Source organism: Rhodnius prolixus, unplaced genomic scaffold, assembly GCF_049639745.1.
Source record: "Rhodnius prolixus isolate KJV_2025 unplaced genomic scaffold, Rpr scaffold_8, whole genome shotgun sequence".
NCBI classification, from domain to species: domain Eukaryota; kingdom Metazoa; phylum Arthropoda; class Insecta; order Hemiptera; family Reduviidae; genus Rhodnius; species Rhodnius prolixus.
The window spans coordinates 34633959-34661954 of NW_027411593.1; the positions used below are offsets into that span (position 1 = coordinate 34633959).

At 33.6% G+C, this 27996-nt stretch overlaps 2 protein-coding genes across 2 annotated transcripts in view; both read left to right on the plus strand.

Annotated features, from left to right (window-relative positions):
* The first annotated feature begins 143 nt into the window (after positions 1-143).
* Positions 144-27995, plus strand: LOC141451285 (uncharacterized). Its single transcript, XM_074122554.1, has 3 exons — positions 144-291; positions 3780-3987; positions 22963-27995. Exon 3 carries the CDS (start codon positions 24801-24803, stop codon positions 25800-25802), a length of 1002 nt encoding a protein of 333 aa, XP_073978655.1. The 5' UTR covers positions 144-291; positions 3780-3987; positions 22963-24800; the 3' UTR covers positions 25803-27995.
* LOC141451286 (progestin and adipoQ receptor family member 3) overlaps positions 5925-27996 on the plus strand; it is a 68583-nt gene continuing 46511 nt past the window's right edge. The window contains exon 1 of the mRNA XM_074122555.1: positions 5925-6276. Coding sequence (XP_073978656.1) covers positions 6187-6276 — 90 coding nt within the window. The 5' untranslated portion in view covers positions 5925-6186. The remainder of the gene's footprint in view (positions 6277-27996) is intronic.

The following is a 27996-nucleotide window of genomic DNA, read 5'->3' on the forward strand; positions in this document are numbered from 1 at the left end:
TATATTTCTATTTTAATTTTTTTTTTTTTTTTTTCTACTTACCTTATACGCTGAAGGTCATTGAATGGTGGAAATGATTTTAAAAAAATGTAAATCTGGAGGCGTTAGATAGACTCTTAGATAATTTCAAACATTTTGATCAAATGCCAAAACAAAATATCTTATTTTAGCTTATAAGAAGAAATTTTGATGGTAAGGCTCGTTATTTTATTTTCATAACCAAGAAAAACATCATTTTGAAAATCTATTCCATATGCTGCAAATGGGTTATTTAGAAAATAGGATTTAAAAGTTAGTGGAAAACTTTTTGTTAATATTAAATTACATAAAATTAAGAATTTTTAATTAAAGAATTTAAACCTAGTCAATTGGTAAATGTCAATTTAGTATTTAAAATTCATTTATATATTTTTTGAGAAGAGTTCGTGTGGTGTAAAATGTTACAGGATGTACGTATACTTTTTCTTGGCTCTGTAACCTTTGTCAGTTTAATTTTAAAATTAGATTCTTATTATTTAATTACTAAATAAAAATACATGAGTCACATTCATCCCTTTATTAGGAAGTTTAAGATGAAGTGGGGGGAAATCTAGATCTTAGGTTTCCAAGTTTGTCCGACTGGTGCCCTCTGTATGATTTAATTTTTACTGTCGCCCATAAAAATAATTTTTATTCATTTATTTCTGTATTTATACAAAGTTGCATGTATAAAGCAACAAAAACAGCCTTTTACTGTTCTATAAGAATTAAGATTTAAAAATAATTGAAATAAACAAACTTATACAGAACTTAAACGTAATACAACTGTAGGTGAACTTAAAAAGAAAAAGGAAAATGAGACTCAATACACATAAACTGTTCTTTTTTTTTTGGTCATGTACGAAAGGAAACAAACTAAGTTTTAGCTCAGGAAAATAACATCAACATATAACAGTAAATAGGAATATAGGCTGTTCAAAATCATAAATTAATCTTTCACGTTCCTGACTGAAGTAACATTACACAATAATGCCAGTGAGCACAGACTGGACATTACTCTTGTAGCAAAGTACTACGTAATCTCATTGCTTTAGTAATAAAGTTAAAGTTATACGCGTTAAATACTTTGTACATACAAGAATGTTTGTTAAAGAAGTATCTGACTGACTATTAAGGTATCTATTTCTATATAAATTGTAGTAGGGGCATTTTAAAAAAATGTGTTCCGAGAGATTCCTCGCTTGCTCTACATAATTTACAAGTTTCAGATAGTTCAACCCTATAGCTTATCTTTTTTGTATAAATGGTACATTTTTTAGCAGAACTAATCCTGAGTTGGCTGTACACCCTGACGGCTTCCAAACAAATATTATAAAACAAGTAATAGTTCTCATATTTTGCGTGCAGGATTTCCTTATACAATGTACTATACGAGGAAGAATGTGCTCTCTCTAGGTCATTTGAAATAGATTTCTGCCTCCAATCCTCTAACAGTTTGTTATAAAAATTAATCTAATGCTGCCTAACACTTATTCAGGCAAATGGAGATATTGTCTGAGAATGATTAAAATTGTCCGATAGGACAGTTGTTTAAGGGTTGACCTTAAAAAATTACACGAAAAAGCATAATGTTGAAAACCATCTTAACTTTGACAATTCATATTTCAGTAAATCATCGCCTCAATTTGATTAAAATCTTGCACAGAAAAGTGGTTAGTGTTTTTCGTATATAAAATTAAAATGCCATATTGCTGTTAACGGAAAGCAGTGTAATTGTGCCACATTTGCTGTTCAGTTTTCCTTATAGGAAAGCATTGTGATCGCAGTCCACATTTCAATTTAATTTTTTTCACTTTTCTCAGTCCTAATTTTCTTCCCACCAACTTGGTACCAATTCCCCATAATCTTTCTCATTTTCGACATAAATAAGCTTACCCAAACAAAAATGTTTGTATCAGATATATTAATTTTATTCGACCAAGGGAAAAAAACTATTCATAAGGTACAAAAATATCCTTCTCAAAAACTTACAGATTAAAAAGTTAAGTTACGGTGTGATTAAAAGACAAAAGGTACACAAATCAACAAATACTCAAGATTTTATTCATACTGAAACTCGTAATTTCAGCTAATTGGAAACGTTAGAAAATGTTTGTTTTTATTTAAATTTGTTAATGTTTATTATTATTTTGTAGTAAATAGTTTGGCTACGATTTAGATAAGAACGCTTAGCAGTAGGTTACAGTTCCATTCCACACGCCTATAGTAGGGAACTATAAAACAATAGTTTATAAGAAAATCTAACTACACACGTACATAGCTGTAAAATATATACCCGTAAGATTTTCTAAAATAGTTCCATTAGAATGCATCGTGTAATTAAAACCAACTACTATTTGGTAAAACTTCTAGTTTACAAGAAAACCTACATAATACGTGTTAGTTAAAAAAAAGTCATGCGAGTGTGCATATTAGATGTTAAATATTGGATATTAGGTTAATCATGGTCAATAGGAACGAAAATGGCCGACGGAAACCGATCACATTCGGCTTCTTAGAAACAAGTTAAAGAATTCGTGTGAGTGTGCATATTAGAGGTTAAAATATTAAATTGTAGATAAAATCATGGTCAGTTGTGCCGAAAATTGCCGACAATAACCGATCGCCTTCGGCTTGTTAAAGAGAAATGAGAGAATTGATATTAAATAAGTACGGCTAAAGCTGGATGGGTTAGAGATCTGTGTCTAACCCATCGGTCCTTAATGGCAAAGGTTTAGACTGACTTTACTGCTCTGTAATGAGTTTATCTGCCATATCTCAGGAACGGAAAATCGTAGAATGTTCAAATTTGGTATTTCGTTCAAGTGACACCAGAGGAAGCTAACATAAATTTTTGGTTAAAATAGGTCCACCGGAAGTACCACTTTACTGAATAGATTTTTCACTTTTTTAACTTTTTTGAAAAAACCACTGTATGGATTTTCTTTAAACTTGGTATAATTATAGCTCTCAAATAGTTCTACAACTTTTATAGGAAACATTTTTTTGTAATGATTTGATTAAGGACACTTTTGAGGGAGGGGGTGGTTGGGCAGTCAGGTAGGAAGCTAGTTCGCTGTGATATATAAGCTTATTTCATATTAAACATTAATTAGAATTAAATGTGTAACAAAAATACTGTATATTAAGAAAATTGGTCAACCGGAAGTACTACTTTCCTAAATCAATGTTTTTAGTGTAGGAGTAGATAATAATTTAATGATTTTTTTGTTTATTATTATTTTAATCTATATACTAATTGTATATGTGATGATTTATAACTTTTATTGGAAATATTTTTCCTGGGTAAATTCGATTAATTGCAATTCTGAAAGTGGTATGCGGTTCGGTTTTCTTCCAAAAGGCCGTAACTATTTAATGTAATTTTTTGACATCTAGTAAGGTTAATAAGAGTTGAATGTGAGTTTGGATTTCAAAATTTTAAAAAAATCGCCTGCCCGGAAGTGACGTATAACTGAATAGATTTTTTCCCCCATATTTTGAGATTTTTTTCATTACAATTTTATTGAAACATCGTACAATCGATTTTTAACATGAAATCGCTACCAAAACTTACAATTTAAAAAGTTCAGGTATAAGGATTGATTGAACGACAAAAGGTATACAAATCAGCAGGTACCCAACATTTTATTCAAATTTACTACAATTCATATCATTTATGTAATTTTGCTACATTATGATTTAATAGATGTCACAGTTCTTATGATAGGCCATTTTTATCTATAAAATATTTTTTTTAGTGAAGAACGAGTTAAAATTCACTTAGATTGATCGTAATAGACAGTATTAAAATGTTACTGAAACACTATTAAACAATTAAAAAATTCAAAACAAGTTAAAAAGAGAAAAATGCAAACACCAAAATGAAATTATTATTATTATTTTGACAACTGATTTAAGTGCAAGTTTGGTAAAGAATAGATGAAGTCACGCATATTTATAGAACAGGTAATTATTATTAAATTGCTGTACTAAATATTTGGCTATCGAAATTATTTACAAGTAATCAATTAAAGGGACAAATAGTTATTTAGTAATTATTAAATGTTAGTAATTTATGGTCACATATTCTTCAGTGAGACTGATAAGTAACGTTTAGCTGGGTGAAACCTCAGGCAAGAAATAGTTGTAATAAAAGAGCATTTAGTTAGGCGTAGAAAGCCATCTGAAGAGAAATAATCCATGGCATAATGATTCAAGATTACCACGATGAAATTAGCAAAATATTTGGGGAAATATAAAATAAGAGCTCAAAACGATAACTTTAAAATTATCCTATAAGTGCCTTGCTCTGGCAAAACATCAAACTAACGACAAGAACAGGCCCACATCAAGCCTATTCAGCGGCTCATGTCTTATGAGAATTTCACCGTTGCCATAGATATAATAAAAAGTTGAATTTACAAGGATAAAGATCGGACATTTTCTGACATGAGCGCGAACATGAACCGCAATGGCCTGAGAGGTTAAGTTAAAAATAAGAACAGTAGTATATCTTCATTAGATTAACTAGAAATTCCGTAGGCACGTCTTTAAAATTTCTATTTAAATGCACAGGTTGGAAAACATTGAGTTGGTTAAGTAATTTTGAATGTAGAGGTTCAGAAAAATAGCAAAAAAATAGTAAATAGTACATTTAATATTTCCTTCTTCTAAAATTCTATTTTCATGTCAGGAGTAGATCATACACACTAGGTTGGCTAGATTTGGTAGTAACAATGCAGAAAAAAGGGAATAATAGGAAAATCTAGGCCAATTTGATTAGAAATTCTTCATTTTACCCGTTGTTATTCAATTTTAATGCCAGGAATAGATTATACACATTAGGTTGGCTAGATTTGGAAGTAGAATTTCACTGAAGAATGAAATAAATGAATGTCTGGATTAGTTTGACTTGAATTTTGGTATTACCTTCTTTTAAGATTTATTTCAATTCACCTTAATTATAGTTCACATTTTTAATTATTTCATGTAGTTTGTCTGTATACCAGGTAAGAGGAATGCAATTTTCTGTTAGAGCTCTATGATGGACATTGATTAAACTTTGCTATTTGTCAATTTTCTTTTTTTCTGTAAATGTTGTTTTCACACGTTCATATTTGTACATGTAAATTGGGATGATTTATCTACAGGAAACTAGAGCTAAGAGATAGCGGTTCTCCTATTGGCGGTACTTTTGCTAAGAGACATATGATGGATTTTTTGAGAAATATAAGAGCAACAACTTATCATCTTAGCCATATGTAAATGTATAATATTTTTATTTATTAGTTAGAAAAATGACATTCTTAAACTTAGATACGAGAATTTGCGATTTTGTATTAATCATGGGTTCAACGATTTTATTTAAACTTTACGCGCTTGAGATTGGCGGTCCGCCAGATAAATGAAGCAAGGAGAGAGGTAGTCGGACAGACAGACAAACACTAGGAGAATGATTGATGGTGGAAGTACAGACGAGAAGATAGTATAATAACGGCTGAACAGGCAAATTAAGAGGAAGCTATTCTAAGAATATGAACACTGGGTGAAAGAAAGATGGTCGTCCTACACAAACCATAAGAGTATGAGATTTTAAGGTATAGAATACGTTAAGACAGAAAGATTGTATAAGTACTGATGAAAATAGTGAGATGGACATACAGTAAAAAACAGGGTGTTTATCTGATAGGAAGAGATTGATTGAACTCTGTGTAACAGTTCATTTCATCTCTTATCAACCGTCAATTAAAAGATATTGCAATTAAGAAGTAAACGTGCACCAAAGTGATAAGCATAACGGTCATGCTGCTTGTATTGATCCATACCGGAGGTTGGTAAACCTGGAGTTCCCCTCTCTGTCAGAGTGGATGCGACTGAAGAGAGGGAATGTGTTGTGTAGAGACAGTGTCATGCACGCTTGTGAACGAAGGCCAGTCGGTAACAAGGAGCATTAGAGTGCCCGACTCGTAGGTTTCAATTTTTTTTATTTTTTTTTTTTAATTTTTGTTTTACTAGCCGTCAGTTTTGAGTTACGTTCCCTTGTGAATTGTGGGGTGTGCTCTTCACTTTTTGGATTATTAAACGAAAAAATTGTTACAAATTAGTTTTAAAAATTTAGGTATTAAAGTTATTTCTTTATAAAAGAAACTAATTTCCATCAAGAAAATGAAACCTAGAGTTATGACAAATAACAATGACAAATTAGAAACTGATCATAACAACATCGATGAAACGAACGAAACATCCAAACTAAAGGTATACAATCATTAATTTATTTTATTCATTTGTATTTTGGCGATTTGTTATTGATTTCTAAAGATTTGACGAGTTTAAATAATATGTTTGATTATTATTAACCAGATAATTAAATAACTTAATACCCTTCACGGATCAAAAAGCTGTATCTTTGACCGAAACAGGTTTACTCTGACAGAACTCTTTTGATCCCTAATCAAAACCCTAAAACCTTGCTGATTTGCGCGGAAATAATATGTATGTGAATTATGTTAGGGCCAAGCTTTTAAAAAACGAACTTAGGGGCTAACTTAGCCACCCTGTGCCTTTGAGATCGTTCGCTCACAATTCCTTGAGTTTTCGAGATAAAGTGCTATTGTCATTCATGAACCTTTTACTTCAGCCTCTAGCTGGGTCAGTAATGCAAACCATTTGTCCGATCCAACGGCACAATAATTCATTGCTCAAAGGAGCACCTGTTGGTTACTGAAGCCCTACACCCTACAAGGAATTTCATCTGATACTGCAATAGAATTCACCTAAACAATATTTTTTGTTCTTGGAAATTTGTTTTATAAATTTAAGTAAATCGAATTTCTTTAACGCTTGTGTACTCCTAAATACGAGCATAATGAGTTTTACCATTTTTGAGCAGAAAGACTCATTTTAGAGTTGTTCTTCAAGGGGGGTATTAACTTGAAATTGCAACTCTCCTGCGGCAGCCTTATCGGAAATCTCCACTGGACTCACCTTCTGAAAATCTGCTTTGTAACAATTCCTTCCATATTGAGTCTCTCTTCAGTGACCTATCTATCTACTTATTCTCCAATAAATAAATGAATAAACTAAAATATTGGGCATTTAGGATCCTCAAAATGTGTCTTACTAATAAATAATTATTTCAGCAAATTTTATTGGACCGTTCAAAAGTTTTAATCCAAAATTTAATCATTTTTTTATCAATGAAATAACGTTTAAAGTTGTATTTAAATTCCCATTCATTCTTCAGATGAGTAAAGTGGGTAAATAAAGTTCTTTTTTTATTTGGCAAAGTTCCATTAAGTGGTTTAAATTTCCCTTGTTTTATATTTATAATTTGTATTGCACAATTTAAGTGGAGATCATTAGACTGAGGTCATTTTTAATCAAAGAAAATTACGAGAAAAACAAATAACAAGTAATCCAGCTGCCTGGCTCTTGAGATTTCCTTTTCCTGGGGAGACCTCTTTCTAGCACACTGTCCTGGTGAAGGACAGAACTCTGTTCTAGAAACTAAAAGTGTTCTGAAAATGTATTGGCCAATCATTAATTCGCGCCTTTCAAAAAATTGGTCAAATTTAATAGGTAAGGTCAACTGATCAACCACTGTTTTAGTTGTTCGACCTCCAATGTTCGTTCCACAATGTTTGAATTTGCTACTAAATGATTTCTAAGAAAGAGGAAACAATCCTTCTTTTTTTTATTCCTGACTGTAATAATAAGGAGCTCTTTGTACGAATAGTAGTTGCCAGCTGGATTGGTCATGTTACAAAATTTCCTGATAAATACGTATTATCAACCTAGTATTTTAATAACTCATTTGTATTGATGCTTATAATCACAAAGGCTGTTGAGTTATGAAAGAACAAATTGCTAAAAAAAAAAAAATAATAATGTAAATCCACTTTGCTTTAATAGACCAAAGTGTGCAGATGTTTTGTTATTTTGATATTTGGCCAATGGTAATAAATATAAAGAGTTTAATTCATTGTCCACGTTTTGCAAGGAAGTCTACGTGCAACTACTATTTAAAAAGTGTTAATAGTAAATAATTAAATTGACTGACGTGTTGCTAAAAACAGGCACTTGAACCTTACTGATTTGAAATCCTTGCTTTTGCAATAATTCACACCGCCATTGCTTCATAATCTCTTTCTCTTCTTTCTGAATTTACACTTTCTCTTCACTTGGACTTGATCTTTCATTAATATAAGTATTTTTTCTGACTAAAATTACTTGCTCCATTGCATATACAATAGATTCTAAAAAATTATCGATTATTGCTGCTGCCTTTAAACTTTAAACAATAGCAGTCGGTATCAATTTCTTCTGGAGTTGTTTATCGGAACAACAACCAAATTCGGTTGAATAAGATGTGGTCTTCACTTGGATCTCGTAACTTGCTTGAACTTTTTTTCCAAATCAAGAACTCGGATCAGCTCTCTACAGAGTCAGTAAGTCCACTAATGTAAGTACGAAATGATGACTTATGCTTAAGGAATTTCGTATTACGTTAATTCATAAGTTACATTTGTCGTTTTTACTATTATAAATGTCCTGATATTTTTAGGAATAAGTTTTCATATTATTTACCATGTTTTAAATGTGTTCGTTACTTTGGTTTTTTTCTAACTTCTTTGTATAATCTTACTTTGTATAAAGTTTTGAAGTCGGCGAAAAGTTTATTGTGAAGGTGTGCTATGAATGCTTCCACAATGGTTAGTTTTGAAGACTTTACTCGTAAGCGTAATTTCCCGGTTAAGCGTTGTTTCTTGTAAGCGACCCTTAGTTTTATTATTATTTATATTTTCGGTTAGACAAAATTTGAATAGTATGGTATATTTTGTAATGAAATTCGTGCTTTAAATAAAAATATTGATTAATTTCAGAATGGATAATTATAGCTACGTGCTAAAACACCATCTACTGACCTTTTAATTTTTTTGGTATTTAAATGTCCATCAATTGTCTTGTGTACTGACGGACATAACAAACTTGGCACACAGTTATTGCTGGCTATGACCCAGAAGAATAAGTAATCTCTTTATCTAGGTCAGGACTGTTTGAATAGGCGCCAAAACCCTTTGCTGTAGTAATTTATTTTTGTAATATTTTTCTTAAACAATTAAACCATTAAAAAATTCTATACTTTTACTTCATTTTACATGTAGTGGATTTTACATATTTGAGTAGTTAAATAAGTGGTAAATAGATTCTCCATTAAAGAAGGATACGTTATAAGAAAGTACTGTAAAGGACTTCTCACACCATCTAGAAAGTATTTAACTTAATAAATTAGTAAAATATCCGATTTTGGAGAAAACTTAGGCATGAGAGTCTCTTGTGCTGTAGAAACCAATCTTTTTTAAAACATTCTTTATCTATTTGATAGTTGGGTGGTGATAGAGCTAATGTACCTTTGGTGGCAAAAAAACGTCTGGTGGATGGTATTTTTATCTTTGACAGTCCTTTTATGTGTATTTTAAATATCATTGAATTCTGTTTTATTTATTTATTTTTATTTTTTAAACAATCCAAGTAGATTTATTTATTTGTAAATATTTCCTTTTTGTTAAATCAGAAATGGAAATATTTTGTACAATTTAATTGATGCGGATTGATTATTTCTTGTCTTAACAAATTGCACGTAGAGAGAATCATACGAGGGTCGTTTGAAAACTCCGTGCAAAGTCAGAGAGATAGCACTACTGGCGCGTATCGAGGTTATGTTTAGTTAGTAGCATCTCTTGGAAGAACACTCACCAAGTTTCAGCCAGATCGGTCTATTTCTTTGTGTTTGGCATTCGTTTGAATCGAGGAAGTCGAGTGATTTTCAAAAAATGGACGAAAAAGAATTTCGTGTATTGATTAAACACTACTTTATGAAAGGCAAAACGCCTCAGGAGACTAAAGAGAAACTTGATAAACATTATGGTGACTCTGCACCTTCGATTAGAACAGTTTATAAGTGGTTTCAAAATTTTCGGAGTGGCCATATGGGCACAAGTGACGCTGAACGTTCTGGACGCCCTGTTGAGGTTACTACTCCAGAAATCATTCATAAAATCCATGATATGGTGATGGATGAGAGAAGAGTGAAGGTGCGTGAGATTGCTAGTGCTGTGGGCATCTCGAATGAACGGGTACATAATATTTTGCATCAACATTTGGACATGACAAAGCTATCCGCAAGATGAGTGCCGCGATTGCTCACGCTTGACCAAAAACGAAATCGTATGAAGTGTTGCAAGGACGGTTTGCAGCTGTTCCAGAAGAATCCGCAGGACTTTAAGCGTCGTTTCGTCACTGTGGATGAAACATGGATACATCACTACACTCCTGAGACCAAAGAACAATCTAAACAATGGGTTACCAAGGGGGAATCTGCGCCAAAAAAGGCGAAGACCGTTCCTTCGGCCGGAAAGATTATGGCGACTGTCTTTTGGGATTCGCAAGAAATAATCCTCATCGAATATCTGGAAAAGGGTAAAACTATTACAGGTACATATTATTCATCGTTATTGGACCGTTTGAAAATCGAGCTGCAAGAAAAACGCCCACGATTGGCCCACAAAAAAGTCCTTTTCCATCACGAAACGCACCAGCTCACACCTCAGCAGTTGTGGTCGCAAAATTAATGGAAATAGGGTTCCAACTCGTTTCACATCCCCCCTATTCTCCTGACTTGGCTCCCTCGGACTACTATTTGTTCCCCAATATGAAGAAATGGCTGGGGGGAAAAAGATTTTATTCAAACGAGGAGGTGATTGCAGAAACGAATGGCTATTTTTCAGACTTGGACAAATCCTATTATTCGGAAGGGATCAACAAACTAGAGCAGCGTTGGACGAAGTGTATAAGCCTAAAAGGAGACTATGTTGAAAGATAAAAAAAGGTTTACCCCCAAAAAATAAGTAGTTTTTATTTTTGCACGGACTTTTCAAACGACCCTCGTAAGTGCATTCTAAGTTGAATCACTTAAAAAGAATAATTATCTGAATTGCCCAATTTGAAGAACTAATTAGTGGAGTGTTGCTCAGTTTTCCGTAATTCATTTTGATAACTAATTGAAATAATTTGTTAAAATTTTAAGTACCAGTTTTGTTTTTAACTTCTTTTTGGGGTGAAAGTTGAGATTAAGAGGGTTTCGAAACAAGGGTTCTTGGATTGAGTGCCATTTCAATATATCGTACAGTTTTTTTCCCTCGAAATAATGTTTAAAATCAGAATATTTTTTCAGTTTTTTTTTTTTTTAAATAAAATAAGGGACTAGCCAGTACACTAACCACCGGTGTTTGTCATTAAGTTAAAAAGTCGTAAACACTTGGCACATCTGCTACATTGGCATTTTCTTTTGACTAAACGTTCCAATTCTGTTTGCCAAGGTAGCCGACATTTTCTATTTTTAGAATAGGGAACTTAAAAGAGTGAATGACTCCATTTTCTTGGCGAATATTTTCTTACGAGTGCTGCTAAATTAATTTTACTACGTTATACTCCATTAAAATGATTCATTTTTCATTCTAAGTTGTACGCGTATTTATTTGTAACTTGACAATTACTGGCATTTTAATTTTTTTATTTTCACTTTCACCAATCGTGTGTATTTGTCTAATAATTGGGAGTGTTATTATGACTTCTTAATGTACTTGGTGAATCGTTTAAAAAAAAAAATCTATTTTATCCTTAAATCCCGTAAGTAAAATTAGTTTCGTGTGCTTAAAAGGTGTAGAATAAGCTTAGTTAGTAATTAAACTTGAGAGGCTCTCCAGGGCGCCCGTCATCTTCAACGTTTAGTGCTCTTTAAGAGATGTTATATCCACCCACCGTCAACAACATTGCCCGGCTCTCTAGCAGATCTCGAAAGATCCCCGACACTTTTAAGATTTATTAGAATAAAACCTGTTAAGTATATAACTCAAATAGAATTTTTTTTTTTTTTTTTTTTTTTTAATTTATTTTGTTATTTACAATCTGTATAATTCACTATACAGTAAGTAAATAGGGAGGTAGAAGTATAGAGGCGTGAAAGGCAGGAGGAAAGAAACTGCCCAGCGGCAGCACTTTCTAGAGGATATTAATTTTAGGCCTTCAGACTGCGAGGAAGTCGCGGGGCCACTGGCGATTCAGTCGGCGAGGAGGATTGTCAGAAATGTCAGAGGAGGCGAGAGACTGTACTAGAGGATTGGAGCAAGTGGAGAGAGCACTATGGAATTTTTGATATTTAGTCTTGGCTAATTGGCGTATGAAGGGGATGTTGAGGTCGTTGTGTAGAGTGAGATTAGTTACGTAGAAAGGAGCGTCAGCTATCTGTCTAAGTAATTTTGATTGAAATGTCTGTACAGTCCGTATGTTTGTAGGTTTGGCTGAACCCCACAGCTCTAGTCCGTAAGTCCACATAGGTTTGAGGATAGTACTATATATTAATCGTTTGAGTTCAATGGGTAATTTGGAGCGTCGTCCAAGAAGTCTGTAAAGTAGTTTCGCACGTTTTGTCAATGCTTGTCTTTTAAGTCTAGTGTGTGGGTTCCACGTGAGTCGCTTGTCTATGTAGAGCCCAAGGTAGCGCACCAGATCTGTATAAGGAAGAGGATTGCTATTGAAGAGGACAGGTGGACAGGAGCCCCGCCGGAGAGTAAACGTGGCGTGCTGGCATTTCTGTGGGTTCATTTTAATCCGCCACTTCTTTGCCCAGGATTCTATTTTATGTAAGTGTGTCTGTAACTTGTATGAAGCTGATGTAGGATGTGTACTTGTGGCTAGTATGGCTGTGTCGTCTGCATATGTACAGAGTAGTGTAGAGGGTTGTACAGGTATGTCAGATGTGCATACTGTGTAGAGAACGGGGCCAAGTATACTCCCCTGCGGCACTCCCGCCCTCACTGTGGAGAAAGAAGAGATTGCTGAGCCAGTACTGACTTGAAAGAACCTATCTGAAAGATAGGAGCGCAAAATGAGGTAGTATGTTGAGGGAAGATGCTTTTTTAGTTTGAACAGTAATCCAGGATGCCAAACACGGTCGAAAGCCTGGCTTACGTCTAAGAATGCCCCTGAGCAATACTGTTTTCTCTCCAGTGCTGAAGCAATAACATCAACAACCCGGTGACATTGTTGAACAGTACTATGATGACGCCTGAAACCAAATTGGTGGTCTGGTATAACACCAAACTCCGACAATATGGGGTTAATACGCTTAAGTAACAGTTTTTCAAGAACTTTTCCTAGAGTCGGCAGTAGGCTGATAGGTCTGTAGGATGAGGGTAGGTGAGCTGGTTTTCCAGGTTTTGGAATCATTCGCACCACTGAATACTTCCAGGATAGCGGAAAGTATGTAGTACGAAGGACAGAGTTGTAAATGTAGGTGAGGAAGATGATAGCTTTTTTAGGTAGGTGGCGGAGAATTTCAGAGGTGATGAGGTCATATCCTGGAGACTTTCTAGATGGAAGATTCTTGATAGTGTATTTAACGTCAGAAGGAGTAAAGGCTTTTGGTGGTAGTGCGAGAGGAAGTGGAACGTCCAGGTCTGTTTGTATTTCATCCATGTGTATGTCGTCCGTCATATCAGGATGAGGTGTAAAGACATTTGTCAAGTGATGAGCAAACAGTGTAGCTTTGTCCTCGTCCGATTTCGCCCAAGTCCCGTCTTCCCGTCTGAGTGGAGAAGGAGTATGTTTGTAGGACAGTAGCCTGCGTGTAGCTGTCCAGAGAGATTTACGGTTTGTAGTCAGGTTTGTAATGAAGGCGTCATATTTTTCAATTTTTAGCTTTTGTAAATTTCTTTTCAGTTGTCTTGTGAGTCTAAAGTATATCCGTTTGTCACTAGGATAACGAGTCCGTTGCCAGAGGGCTCGAGCTCTCCTTTTTTCTCTTATGAGTATTCGTGTTTCTATAGGTAAGTTATATTGTCTAGTATTCTTCCGATGTAAGTGAGTAGTCGATTCCCAGATGGAAGTCTGTATTGCGTTGGTCAGAGTGTAAACTGCTTCATCAACTTCGTCAGCAGTTTTTAAAGAGAGAGATAGATTAAGTTTAGTGTCAAGTAAAGTTTGGAAGTTGTCCCAGTCAACAGGTCCCGTAATTAGAGAAGGGCGAGGCGGAAGTGTCTTAGGTGTCGCAGTTAGTACCAACAGCACAGGACTGTGGTCAGAAGAAAGATCAGTAAGAGTGTAGATGTCTGTACACTGTGAAGAAGTCTGAGAGGTAACGAAAATGTCTAGGATGTCAGGCAGTTTAGAGAGAGCTGTCGGCCAGTAAGTTGGTTGATCAGGAGACAATACATTGTAGTTAGAGGAAGAAAGAACATTGAGTAGGGTGCGTCCTCTAGGATTAGTTGTGCGACAACCCCACTGCGGATGTTTAGCGTTATAGTCCCCACCTGCCAAGAATTTTGGCCCCAGTTTGCCAAAGAAAGTACTAAATTCTTGTGATGATATTGCTTTGTTAGGCGGACAGTACACCGCTGCCACATTCAGAGAGAATGGCTGGCAAGACAATGTAACTGCCACGGACTGGAGAGCATCAGTTTGCTCAGTGAGGAGCAGGCTGTGAATTAAAGAGGAGCGGATGAGAATGGCTGCGCCACCATGGGCAGTATCGTCCGGGTGGTCTGCTCTATAAGTAGTGTAGTCAGTTACATTGCAGTAAGATCGTCCGGTAAAGTGTGTCTCCGTAATTAGGGCTACGTCAATTAGTTTGTCATGTAAGAAAATGTCTAGTTCGTCTTTGTGGGAATTCAGCCCGTTTGCGTTCCAAAGAAGTATTGCTAGTGAGTGTGGGGGGAAATGAAGTGAAGAGGAATTTATTTTACAAGTCGAGGAATGAGATCAGTCACTAAGGTAGTGAGAAGGCTGATGAGAGGATTGATGAGTGATTTGAATTCAGAAATGAAAGAGGTCAGTACAATAGTAACGTCAGTAGAAGCGGATGAAAGGTTAGTCGGAGACCCCGCGACTCCAGCGTAAGAAGGCCTTTGATAAGTTGGAGGCTGAGATGGATGCGGATGCGAAGTTGTAGTTGTAGGGACCTTCTGAGGTAATGGAGGAAAGTCTTTTGTTGTAGGTGGTGGAGCAGCTCCCTGTTGTGAACGCAACTGCGGACTGCGGCCGTTTTGGTCCCTTGACTTTCTCCGAAGTCGCTGAAGATCTTTATGCACTGTGCAGCCCCTGTAGGTAGCATAATGCCTTTCTTGGCACAGCGCACATGTAGGTGGGATGTCCCTAGGCTGGAGACACTCAGAGGAGAAATGATACTTAGCGCATTTTTTGCACCTAGGAGTATAATTGCAGTAAGATTTGCTGTGGCCATACTGCATGCATCTTTTACATTGAATTATTTCCTCTGTTTTGTAGGGTTCCTCAACTTTAACTCGAGTGTACAGGACTGACGTGATCTTGAATATTTCCTGGTTATTCTCTTGTGGTTCCAAGTCTACAAAAAACAGAGGAAGTGATGCTTTAGTAGCAGGGTGCTTCACGTTGCTGACATTTCTCACTTTGTGCCCTAATCTTTCCAGATCCTCTTTGATGGCTTCCGTTGGAATAGTGTGGTGTAGATTTCTTAATACCACCCTAAACGCCTTTTCTTGCTTTAGCTGATAAGTGTGGTACTGTGCTTTATTTTCTTGTAAGAACTTAATTGCTGCTCTGTACCCCTCAATGGTCTTTGTTGATAACATTACCTTGTCAACTCTCGATTTACAATCGAAAGATGAAGGTCCAAGAAGTTGAGTTAGTGTAGTGCAGAATTGTAAGTAGTCTTCCACGTTTGAGATATATATTGGAGGAGGCTTAGGTGATTTTTTCTCACTGGCCGATGCATTAGCGTTCGGGATTTCTCCGTCATCTTTTACACTTAAAGGTGCAAAAGGATTAGGTGTGCAGAAATTGATAGTATTACTGAAAGGGGTAGTGGAAACAGCGGAATTAACTGACTGTAGAGACTGGGTTCGAGTCAACTTTCTTTGCCCATCAGTGCTTTTGGTTTTAATTTTATTTTTCTTTTTCAGAATTTCAGATTTATTAGTGCTTGACCTTTTCACTGATTTATTTGTTTTATCCAAAACATCATTACTAGTTGTATTATTATTACTAGTGAAAATACCACTAGCACTGCACGAACCATGTGATTCAATGCCTGGTGAATTTGTAAGTTCCATTTGAGCCATGCGGCTACTATTGGAACTAAGTGTCCAATCACTACTAAAAATTTTAAATTCAAATAACTTACCTAACCTACGAAAAATAAGTCTATTCAAATTAAACTATTTACAAAAATTGTCAATGTGTCATCGCACTTCAATGTCTAACAAAAAGAAACAATAACAATAAACAAAATAAGAAACAATTTAACATTAAATAGTCACTAGAAACACTTAATAAATTAATAAGTTTGCAGAGCAAAATTTAAACACACTGACACGTACAATGGCGAACCAGCTGATTCTCAAATAGAATAAAAAAACGGCAATTATTGTAAATCATTAAAGATTTAGGTAAGCCGTTAATTATGATGTTCACTTAAAAAATTTAAGATTGTACAGTATAGGAAACAATGTACATTCCCTGAATTTAAGTATCTTACAATTTTAAATTACCCTTTTTTCTGTAATAAACGCACTTAATACTTCTGTATTTTAAGTAAGCTCGACTTAAGGCCAATTATTAATAATTCTTCAGAAGCTTTCAGTTAATGTTTTCGAATTTTTGTTTTAATCTTAACAACGCTTCTTCTACTTATTTTGTTGATAATTGTCAACTTGTGTACTTTATTTTTCAATACGTATTTTTTTTTTTTTTACTATAATCTGGTAATTATCATCATCAACTTTAATTATTAGTTCATTTACTAGAATTAAATAGTTTTTTCTCATAAGATTTAATTATTTTGTTGCACAAATCTAATCTATTAAACTTTATTTGTAACTTAGATTAAAAATGATATTTGTTTGGTGTTTTCTCAGCAATACAGTTCCTAATCTCCGCAATGCAGTAGTATTTCAGCACAGTTTGGCCAACACTAATGATTGTCCCTAACAGTGTCTGGGGCTAAATTATCATCTCACTTACATATATACAAAGCAAAGTTAAAATGACCGAGTAAAACAGTTAAATCTTCACAACTACAATTGCCTACCATATTAACTTTTACTTGACGTGAAAAGTTAAGTATCTATTGAATTTATGATGAAAATTAGGAAAGTGAATTTGTCTTGCGGACCACTTAAGAATTTTTACGTCAATGCGGAAGTTTGTATTGCCCTCACAATATCCAGAAAGGATTTATTTACAAAAATTGTTTACGACATTCGCAACTATAGAAAAAGTATTTATTAGTGAATCTTCAGTTTGAAAACTAGTGGTAGATGTCTACCAGTGGGGAGGAACTACATTAAAACTTCAAGATTACTGGTTTGCAGTTGTTCTTTTAAGGAAGATGATCGCGAGGGCAAAGCGTCATTTCAGTCCCTCAGGTGGATTTTTCCAGTGTGTGAGCCAGGAGTCTTTGAATGAGCGTATTAGGATGGATTGGACGTGAAGTTATGGAATTTGTTAGAACGATTAATTAATAAATTGTTATAGAAAAACAATTTGAAGATCTCAGATTGAGGGGTTAACTTTGATACGTAAAACGAGTCTCTGGTGTTTAAAATTGTTTAAAATAAACATTGATTCCGTAGAAAAGTAATGTTAAATTTTGATAAATATCAGCCATTTGAAGCTCAAAAACTATTCTAAACAATGGATTTTTAGAATTCATTCAAAATTAATTTCGCTGTATGAAGTATATTAATTTTTCACGGACCTGAAAATCTAATAGTAAAAAGTGAAAAGGAATTTCGCTAACGAAAGTGATATTCGAGAATAGAAGAGTAATAGATGAGAGTGAAATAGAAAACTGGCAGGGGAAAAGCAAAATAAACTGTCAAAAAAAATACAGCAACGCGAGGTGTTGACCTTGTTTTCTGCTGATTTTGTTGTATTTTTGTTGTTGTTGTTGTTTTTGTTCCAAAGTTTGCATTTTAGAAATCGGTGGAGACCTATTTCTCTTATAATTACTATTATTTACCAATTATTTCATTATCTATGAAGCAATAATAAATTTGGAAAATTAATAATTGGATAGAAGCATACATTTAAGGGTTTTTTAAGTCCGATTACTGTTAGAAATGGAGTTTTTGCTTCACCTATCTCTCCAACTCCTTTAAAAGAGACATTTTTTGTTTGTTCTTAGTTTACGGTTTTTAAAATAAGTTTTTTTATTTGTATTTTAAGGCTTAACAAGCCTCAAACCTTCCTGTTTCAATTAACATGTTATAAACATAAAAGTGGAAGACAAATTCTCCCATATCAAGTCAGCCATTTCTAATCTACGGTAATTTTTAGGTAAAATGTAAAAAAAAAATCGTTTCCTGAAACAACCTCCATTTCTCCCGCCAGTAAAATGACTGGTAAAAAAGAACATTGTATTTATGAAATACAGAAGCTGAATTTTACGAGTATATAAAGATCATAGACGTAGGATAAAGCAAAAGAGGATGCCGCAGTATAATGGTGTGGTAGGGATAGTTCTGACGTGCTCTTCCTGATTACAATAAACTACTGTCCAGTTCTGCATGCCAAGTAGGCAGGCAATTCGACGACTCTAAATTGAATCTTGAAACAATTTTTTTAGGAATCATTACCGTTTGGCAAATGAAGCAATGAATATCCTTCCAAATTTTGGTTTTGAAACATTGTTGTAACAATCGCCTTACTTTCCCTAAATTTACTTAAATGATCTTAAAAAATTTGCATATCTGTAACCCATATTAAGTCAAAACACTTGTACACTTCCAAAATATTTATCTAAATATGTGAGACTTATAGTAGTATCCGTAACTGCTGAAAATGTGGTTAAAACCGCAGTTCTGGATAATATCGCTGATTTTGATTGAATCCCTTGACCGATTTCTGACTCTTACAACAATGTAGCGAACTTCTTAGCCAACATGTGTGTCCTGCCTTTACTGTTTATCGTTTTAAAGTAAAGTGATGCCTATTGTTACAGACGGGGTCTTTACGTTCAACTACCGATTAGGTGTCGTTTATCCTTTCATTTGATTGGCCCTTGATTGTTTCGATATGAGAATTTCACCTAAATACTCTCGATATAGATCGCAGCAACGCTTCTTTTAGCTTCGACTCTCAAAACGTAGAACAGCCTACCTATCCGAAACTATTCTAAACTCTTTCTAGTCTCAGTGCAACAAGCACTGCATTACTCCGTTTCTTGAAGATCACAACATTTAGAGAAAGTCAATGTCAAAGCATTTCTTACTAAATCCTAGAAGGTAATTTTATTTATTCACAAAGTTGTTAAGTAGGGTTTCACAATTTATATTCCTAAACAGAGAGGGGATATAAGAATTGAAACTTTCACTTCCATTATGTGCCAGAGATCTCCTCGCTTATTGGCTGCAACCCTATTCAAGTAAAGAGGTCAAATAATTTCATTGTTCGTTAAAATGATTCTTCCCCTTTGCACCGATAATAAAATATAATAATATCTTTTGGGCTAGACTATTTTACGTATTTAATATTCAATGATTCTAATGGGGTTATTTAATGCATAAATATATTCATTTTGAAGACCTTTCTATAGTGTTAAGTTACAATTAATATTATTTTTTAATACTTGGTTTTTGAAAGTTTCTTTTTATCGTTTTTACTCTCGTTTTATTTAATCGATTATTTTAAACAACATTACTTTATTTCGAAAATCTCTTATAAGGGTATTTCCAAATTCACCAGCTTCATTTTAACGTGTACTTTATCCAGATCGCAGTATTTTTAACTTTCTCTTAATCCAAATTATTGCAATCAAGTCCAGTTTTTCTAAATTGTCATTTTTCCGGCATTACATGTTCTCTGAATTAAAAAAGAAACTTGCACCTGGTCTTGCAAGTATGAACAGAATATCACAAAACGAAAAGAAGTTGAAACTATAATAATATTCAGTTTTACCCTACTGTAGTTTTCAGTTTAAAGGTTTAGTCCGATAACCAATAATGGGGAACTACTTTACTGAAGCAATATTTCAGTTTTTTCAAGATTTTTTGTCCCCAGAAATGGCTTTCACGGTTTTCTATAAACTTCGAGGATCATGGATATATCTTTATCCAAGAAAACTTATTTTTTGTCATCTCAAGCCGTCTCAAACTCCCCTATCAAGTGTTCCTTTAGAACAAATTGATCATATTCGTTGAAAATGGTTTGTCCACTAAAAGGATTCTGATTTAAATTCAACTCAAGTATGTAACTACTATATAATAATTAAGTATTTTATTATTTTTTCTTATTAGTTTTTGAAATATGCTTATTCCTAAATGTAGATGTATGATGTCTTAAAAAAACATCGTCTTAAAATTGCTTACAAAAACGAAGGATTATAAAAAAAAAGATTCAGCAGAAATATGAGATAACCTTCTCAAGTGGTTTGTTTTAATTAGTTTCTACTTCAAACAAATATTGCCTTGTGGTGCGTTAGTACGATCCGTTTTGTTTAACTAACAATTAGGAAAGTGTATGCTATTTTTCCTGTATTTTGTTTATTATATTTTAATAGCTGTAAAGTTCTACTGAAATGAATGCGCTCAACGCCAACTGTCTTAAAGCTGGCTTACCGCTATCCTTTCTGTCAGTAATCTCTGCAGTGCCAGCTTGATTCCTAAGATAAATTGCCATAAGATCTGGTGGTAGTTTTGTATGTTTATCCTTTTTTTACTTCGATACTTTACAAAAATATTGATATACATGGAAACGTGCATGACACCCTGGAAGATTGCTTACACTTTGGGATTGCCAGGTAACCTGAGGCTCTGTTTTCAACCCAACTTTCTAATCCATCCTATAAAAAGTGCTATAACTCTTTGGATTCAGTTTCTTCTGTAAGTGGAAGAATGGACCTTGTTAGATAATGAATATCTGTTGGAAGAGAAGATTTTGAAGAAGTTGTTACAAGTGTTTTGCCATAGAGTTATTTCTCTTTTTCGCAGAACGTACAATATAATCTCCGTTTGTAATACTAATAGATAGCAAAGAATTGCAATTTTTCCTTTTGCGGGTAGAAAAAAAAGTGATAACGTTGCTTCCGTGATTTTATATACTAAATAGGCAAATCTAGCTCGTACACTGAGATAATTGATAAAGTTGTGATAGTTAAGGATTCCCATTGTTGCTGTACTGCAGATCTGCCACCCAATTGAGGTTGCTAATGTAGTTATTTCCTGAACAGTTGATCTTGTAACATAGTTAGGTAACTGCCTCTTGTGTTCTACTAACTGGGTGGTTGTTATGCTGTTCTCCCAAAACCTAATGTTGTATAATGTAGCTATCAGAAACTTGTTAGTGGTATAAAACAACTTTAAGTGACATAAAAGCCTTGTTAACTAACTAACTTAGTTAATGCACATTCTGATTTTTACTTTAATATGGAAATGACCTAAAAAGCTCTTTTTAAGTCTCAATTAACTTTGTTTTTAGCTTCTTTAAGTTGTTTTTTTTTACTTTAGCCTTTTTCAATGGAGCTCTAATGAAACGGTGAAAATTTGTAATAACTCTTATTTTGTTATTTGTCAATACTTAACTAAATTTTTTTAAAAAAATTATATAAATAGTAAAAATTAAATCAATTTATTACATCTTACTCAGAAAGTTTAGCTACTATTTCATTTACTGTGACGATAAACGGATGTTAAAATCGTTTAATTTTCTTATTTGTAGATTTATAAGAGAAAATGTAAAATTAGTTTTCCCAATTTTTTTTCACGAAAAAGTTAAAAGTAAAAGTGATAAGTCATTATACGAATATTTGCTAAACTCAGTTAAGGCTCAATTAGTTTGCGAGAAAACTTTGCAAAAATAAAAAGAGATTGGCGTCTCATAAATAGTGTATTCTTGGTAGAAACCTAAATTACAATAAAATTCCACTTTGTAGGGAATTATATTGAAGTATGTCTAATTTTTGATGAAAATTTCTAAATGAAAGTGGTAGATCTAGGTGTTTTAGCGTGCCAAGTTGATAAAAAATCCTTCGAACCATTTGAGTTAGTTTGCTCAAGTACATATTATACAAAAAAAAAATAACTATATTCTAAAAACCACCTTCGAGCTCAGGGTATCACAGTTTTAAGTATAACAAGGTAGAATCTCAAATTTAAAAACTTTTAGACTTACTTCCCTTACTGAGAATTTGAGGAAGTTTAAACTTGTATACTTTTTACATTACCTTATTTTATTTCTACAAATATCATTTTGTATGATTAATTAATCAAAAATTCCTTGTACTCATATTTATTCTTAGTTTATAAAATGGTGATCAATTGATGGGCACTAAAAATGGTTTACTAATGGAGTTGTTTGTTAATTGAATTTAGGTGAAACAATATTTACTGAACATTAGTTTTTTTTAAACATTCAGCGCGCTGTTACTTGATGTACTTTACGTAAACAAATTAGGCAAGGTAAATAAACTATTTCAGACCTTTTATAACAATAAACAAATACTTCTAAGTGCCCTCCATGGGTTATACTGGATGTATATTTAACCAAAATAGATATTTGTTTGGCACAATATGAATTTGGTTGAGCAATACAACACTCATTTAGACTCGCAATTGGTTTACTGCCGATATATTCAACTGCACTAAATGGATAATGTCGTATTTCCACTCTGCCTTCTATTGATTCAAATTTACTGGTTATTGACGTGTTCGATTCATTAATCCCTAAACTGGTGTTTTTGGAGGGCCACAATATGGCTTCATCTACCATTTTTTTCTATTACAATAGGCAAAAGTTTATTTTTAATACCTTCAAATTGTCTGTGTCTAAGTTTTGAGTTAATCTTAACATTTTAGTCTAAAATATACTTACAGAATGTATGCTTATATTGTTAATTTCTGTTTTTAGATGGACTTTTTCGTTTTTTGGCATTTTCTCGAAAATAGCTCCTAAATTTTTTGTTTCAACTTCATATATTTTCTTTCACGAAAATGTATAACTTTTGTTTGAAATATATTCCCAGGAGAATTAAGTTTAAGGACGTTCTAAGATGAGTGATACTGGCTTCCTTCCTTTTGAAGTACCATCTCTGTGTAATTTACAGTCTTATCGCTTGTAAAAAATTTATTAGAAATATATGTATTTAACTTACAGCTTTGAGTTAATAGGTTGATAAAAAGTGTTTCTTTTAAGTGATCTTTTTGTCGAAAATGGTTTCAATGCTTTTCGATGAACTTTGCATGCACCCTACATAAATGCAGATGCTCATCATCTCACTTAAAGTGAGGCTCTTAGGGAAGGGTGAACTAAGTAAGGTCCTCATTTTCTTTCAAGGCTAAAAAGGAATCCAATGACCTGCAAATTTCAAATATTAAATTAATTAAATTTAATAAAGCTAAATAATGTTTAATTTTTTCTTTAAGTACAGATTATAAGTACCTCATTGAATAATAATTTCTAACAATCATTATTTGACCTTGTAAATTATTTGGGGCACCCACATTGCCCGAATTACTGGTTACATCTGTTCTTTATTGATTACAACTCTTACTAATTTACGTAAGAGTTGGCGTCACTTGTATTCTTCTGATTCAACTCAGCTTTGCAAGGAATTTTTATCGATTATAAAACTTCTTTTTTGTAGCGTAAATTTATCAGTGTTATTAAATTCAAAATTTATATTTTTTATTATCGAAAGTTTGAAGTTCCTGAGTCACGTTTACTTTGGTTTCTGGGCATTTCGTTTATCGCTATTTCTCTTCTATTTCAGGAGATTGGATGATAATTTTGGGTAATTCATACCTTGTCCTTTTCATTACTCGCATTACTTTCTCAGTGTTCTACCGGTCTCCTGGCCATGTGAAAGCTTTTACATGTCCACGGAGAGCAAATAGTTGCATTGACTACAATACAACACGTTGAGCACAAAGTATTGCCTTCGCACGTCTCAATTCGTTACCTTAAAGATCCTAAATCTTATAATTCAATCGTTTTTATAGTATCAAAAATTTCGATAGAAAAGATAGTATTCACTCCTGCGTATTACAAGTTGCGTAGTTGTTGAAGTTTTACAAAAGATGGTTTGAAATAAGCAATCTTATCTGGTAACCTATACGATTTTTATTGTTATATTCAATATGTAATAGAATTCACAAGGTTTCTGCAAATTGTGTGCAAGAAGTTGTAAATTAAAAGTTGGAAATAAAGATTTAGTTTTAGATAATGCGATATAATATGAAAGAATCGATAAATGTTGGAATCAAAGATTACCCTGAACTGTAATCGAACAGTTACTGTATTAGGTATTTTATTATTTATAAAAATGATCCGAGTTTGTTTAGTCCAATTTGATATGAATTACATGATGTAGCTGTGGATGAGGTGAATGATGCCGATAACAGCCACGTAGAAGTAGAAAAGAGATAGTTAAATGAGAAAAAGTAGTTAATTTAGATTTAATTAGAAAGGCTAAAGTGCTAGATAGAATAGAAGTTAGAGTTGGGCTTGAGCCTTTGACCAGTAAACATCTCGTACTGTTCGTTCTTATTAAGATAGGTTTTTCTAGTGATTCTCAAAGTATTTTTTATTTTTAAAAACCACGTGAAGTGTTCTTAAGTTGCTCTTTTTTTTTCTCTGTTATTTTTTATTTTTTTCATCGAGTAGTTTTCGAGAAAATAGTAATTTTTGTGTGAAAAATTTAATAAGTTTGTTTCCTAATGTTATTTTGAACTTTTGGAATTTTTGCTATGGATAAACAAGATACAATAGAACAGCGCTCGGCAGCGGGGACTGTTGGAGGTGAGTGTGCCGGTGGAGGGGGAATTGATGCTACTGCCTTAATTTTGTCCAGATTGGAACAAGGGTTCAACAATATAGTTTCTGAATTGAGCTCTGTCAAAGCAGAATTAAAGTGTGTGAAAAGCGAAAGTCAAAATGTCTCTTCCTCGCTCAATGCTTTCAAAAATGAAATTAAAGCGTCTGTAGAAAGCCTTAAAAATAATTTGCATAAAACGAATAAAAAACTATTATCTCTACATAAAGAGTTAAACGAATTAAAAGCCCAGCTGATGAAGCTTCAGACTTCTTTTAATTATACTCAGCAATTTGTGCATTATGATGGCCTGAGAATTCTTAATGTTCCCTACAAACCTGACGAAAATATTCTTGAAATTATTAAACAAATTGCAGGTTTGATTGATTACAACTTGGATGTTAGTTCAATTAAATCCGTATTTCGTATTAAAGGCAGGGCCAGTGAATATTCTTCTCCGATTATTTTAAAATTTTTTAATGCTTTACTGAAGACACAATTCATAAATTTTTTTAAGAAGAAAGGTTCAGTTAATCTAGGTACTCAAGAAAATCCAATATTAATTAAGATTTTTGAAGAGATGTCACCTTCTAATTATTTTCTCTATAAAAAAGTTAGAGAACTTAAAGTGCAAAATCTCGTAAAGTATGTTTGGTTCAGAGGAGGTAGAGTTCTAATCAGAAAAGAGGAAAATACACCAGCTATAACAATTAACTCTTTTTCGGACATTGTCAGTTTGAAGGGGCTCCCTGGACAGGCTGAGGAGGTTCTTTTTTCTGATGAATTTGAAGATGTAGAGACTGATGTTTCATCTCAAACCTCAAAAATGTCTCTGGATGGCAGAAAGAAGAGAAGGCGCCGTCAGGTCGATAATAAAGCTGGACCAATTGATGTTTTTTTAAGACCCTGCTCCCCCTCCCTAGATCGGCTGAAATAACTACCAATTCTACGGCAAATGACATCTCCTTGTGTTTTTGGAATATAAATGGGCTTTCAACTCTTTATAATTTGACTTGTGAAGAAATTAAGAAACTTTTATTTTATGATATTATTGGAATGTACGAATCATGGCATCTGTCTGAGAAGGCTGCTTTCCCTGGTTTTTTGAAAAATTATGTATCTGTTGCAGTACCAGCTAAGAAAGAAAAATTGAAAGGTCGGGGCAGTGGTGGTCTGATTATTTTTGTTAAAAAGTGTCTTAATGTGAGTGTAACCGTATTACAATCGCGAGATTGGTGGTTGTCTGTTTTGTTAAAAAATGATTATTCTGTGTTAATTATTTGTTTGGTATATCTGAGACCAGGCAAGGAATATGATTATATCGTTGAGCTGATAAAAAATGATATTTATGAAATTAAATTAATGTATGGCTGCTGTAATTTAATCTTGGCGGGCGATCTGAATGCTAGGGTGGGCAGTTTAGATACGGTAAATAGTGAATGTTTTGCGAATTCTTACCTTAATAGTAATAGAAGCTCGTGTGACCAGATAGTCAGTAATAGAGGACTTGCTTTGACCGATTTACTTGATGAAATGGGTTTTTTTATACTAAATGGGCGTACTATTAGCGATAAATTAGGTAATTATACATTTGTTAGTAACCAAGGGTGCAGCGTAATCGATCTGGTGTGCGCCCCTTTTGAAACTGTTACTGTTATTAATGATCTAAAAATAATTAATATTTCCGATTTATCCGACCACTTGGCCTGCTCTCTTAGTTTAGTGACTGATTTTTGCAGTAGCCATAAGCTAAATAACAAAAATGAAAAATCTGAAATCCTTAAGATTTTCCGTGACACGGACCATCTTAGCAACTTTGTATTGACCCTGAAACATTCATCTCGTATTTATTATAACTGTGTTGACATTAACGATTTGTATACTAATTTTGAATCTGCTATACTTGATAGTATGAACCAGGCAGACATGATTAAAAAAATAATTATTTCTAATTTATTAAATAACAAACCTTGGTTTACGTCTGAATGTTTCATGGCTAAGAAAGCAGTAAAAAATAGTTTTAAAAAATGTCATAACAGTAAGTTTGAAAGAAATTGTGTCATTGAATATCAACAAACAAAAAAGAAATACAAAGGTTTATTGAAGTCATGTAAACAGAAATATTATGACGATACTAAGGAGCGCTTCCGTAATGTAAACAACCCAAATGATTTTTGGAATGTTGTTAATAAAATTAAAAAGACACACTATACAGTCTGCCCTATTGATGTTGAACAATGGGAAAGTTTTTATAACTCAGTGTTTTCTAAATCTAAAGTAGATTTAGACAATTTTTTTGGCTACTACAACCCTGAACTGGATGCTACCATTTCATTAGATGAAATCCATTCGTCTCTAATTAATTGTAAAAATAAAAAGGCAACTGGTGTTGATTTAATACCTAATGAATGTTTAAAAAATCTCCCAGACGAATGGATTCACTACCTACTAAATTTATTTAATAAAATATGGGAAAATGAAAGTGTTCCTGTGTCATGGGGTAAAATAAGACTGAATTTGATTTTCAAAAAAGGAGACCCCTCGGACCCTTACAATTACAGAGGGATTGCTTTGTTCAATACTATTGTGAAGGTTTTCACATTTGTGGTTTATAATAGATTGGTAAAATGGGCTGAGTCTAACAAATTGATTCCTGAAAATCAATGTGGGTTTAGGATGGGTCGTGGATGTAGAGATAGTGTTTTTTCTTTAATATCTGCTATAAATATTCAATTACGCTTAAAGAGAAGGAAAGTTTTCACTATTTTTGTGGATTTTAAAAGAGCGTTTGATTCTATAAATCATTCACTACTGTGGCGGAAGTTGTATCATCTGGGGATCAGTACCAAAATAATAAGAATTCTTGAAAATCTTTATGAAATGTCATCTTTCATTATTACTCAGGGGAATGTTAGCTCACAGGACATTCGTATCACGGAGGGAGTGCTTCAGGGGGAAGTGCTCAGCCCCTTGCTTTTTTTGCTATTTGTCTCCGATATGCCTGATTTTTTTATTACTAACGGATCCCGCGGTATTAATATTGACAAGAATACAGATTTACATCTGCTGCTGTATGCTGACGATGTGGCTATTTTAGCTTCCTCCTGGCTGGACACCCAGACAAATTTAAG

Bases quoted from the DNA above. Each gene is read 5' to 3' on its own strand.
- LOC141451285 (XM_074122554.1), top strand. From the start codon at position 24,801: ATGGATAAACAAGATACAATAGAACAGCGCTCGGCAGCGGGGACTGTT.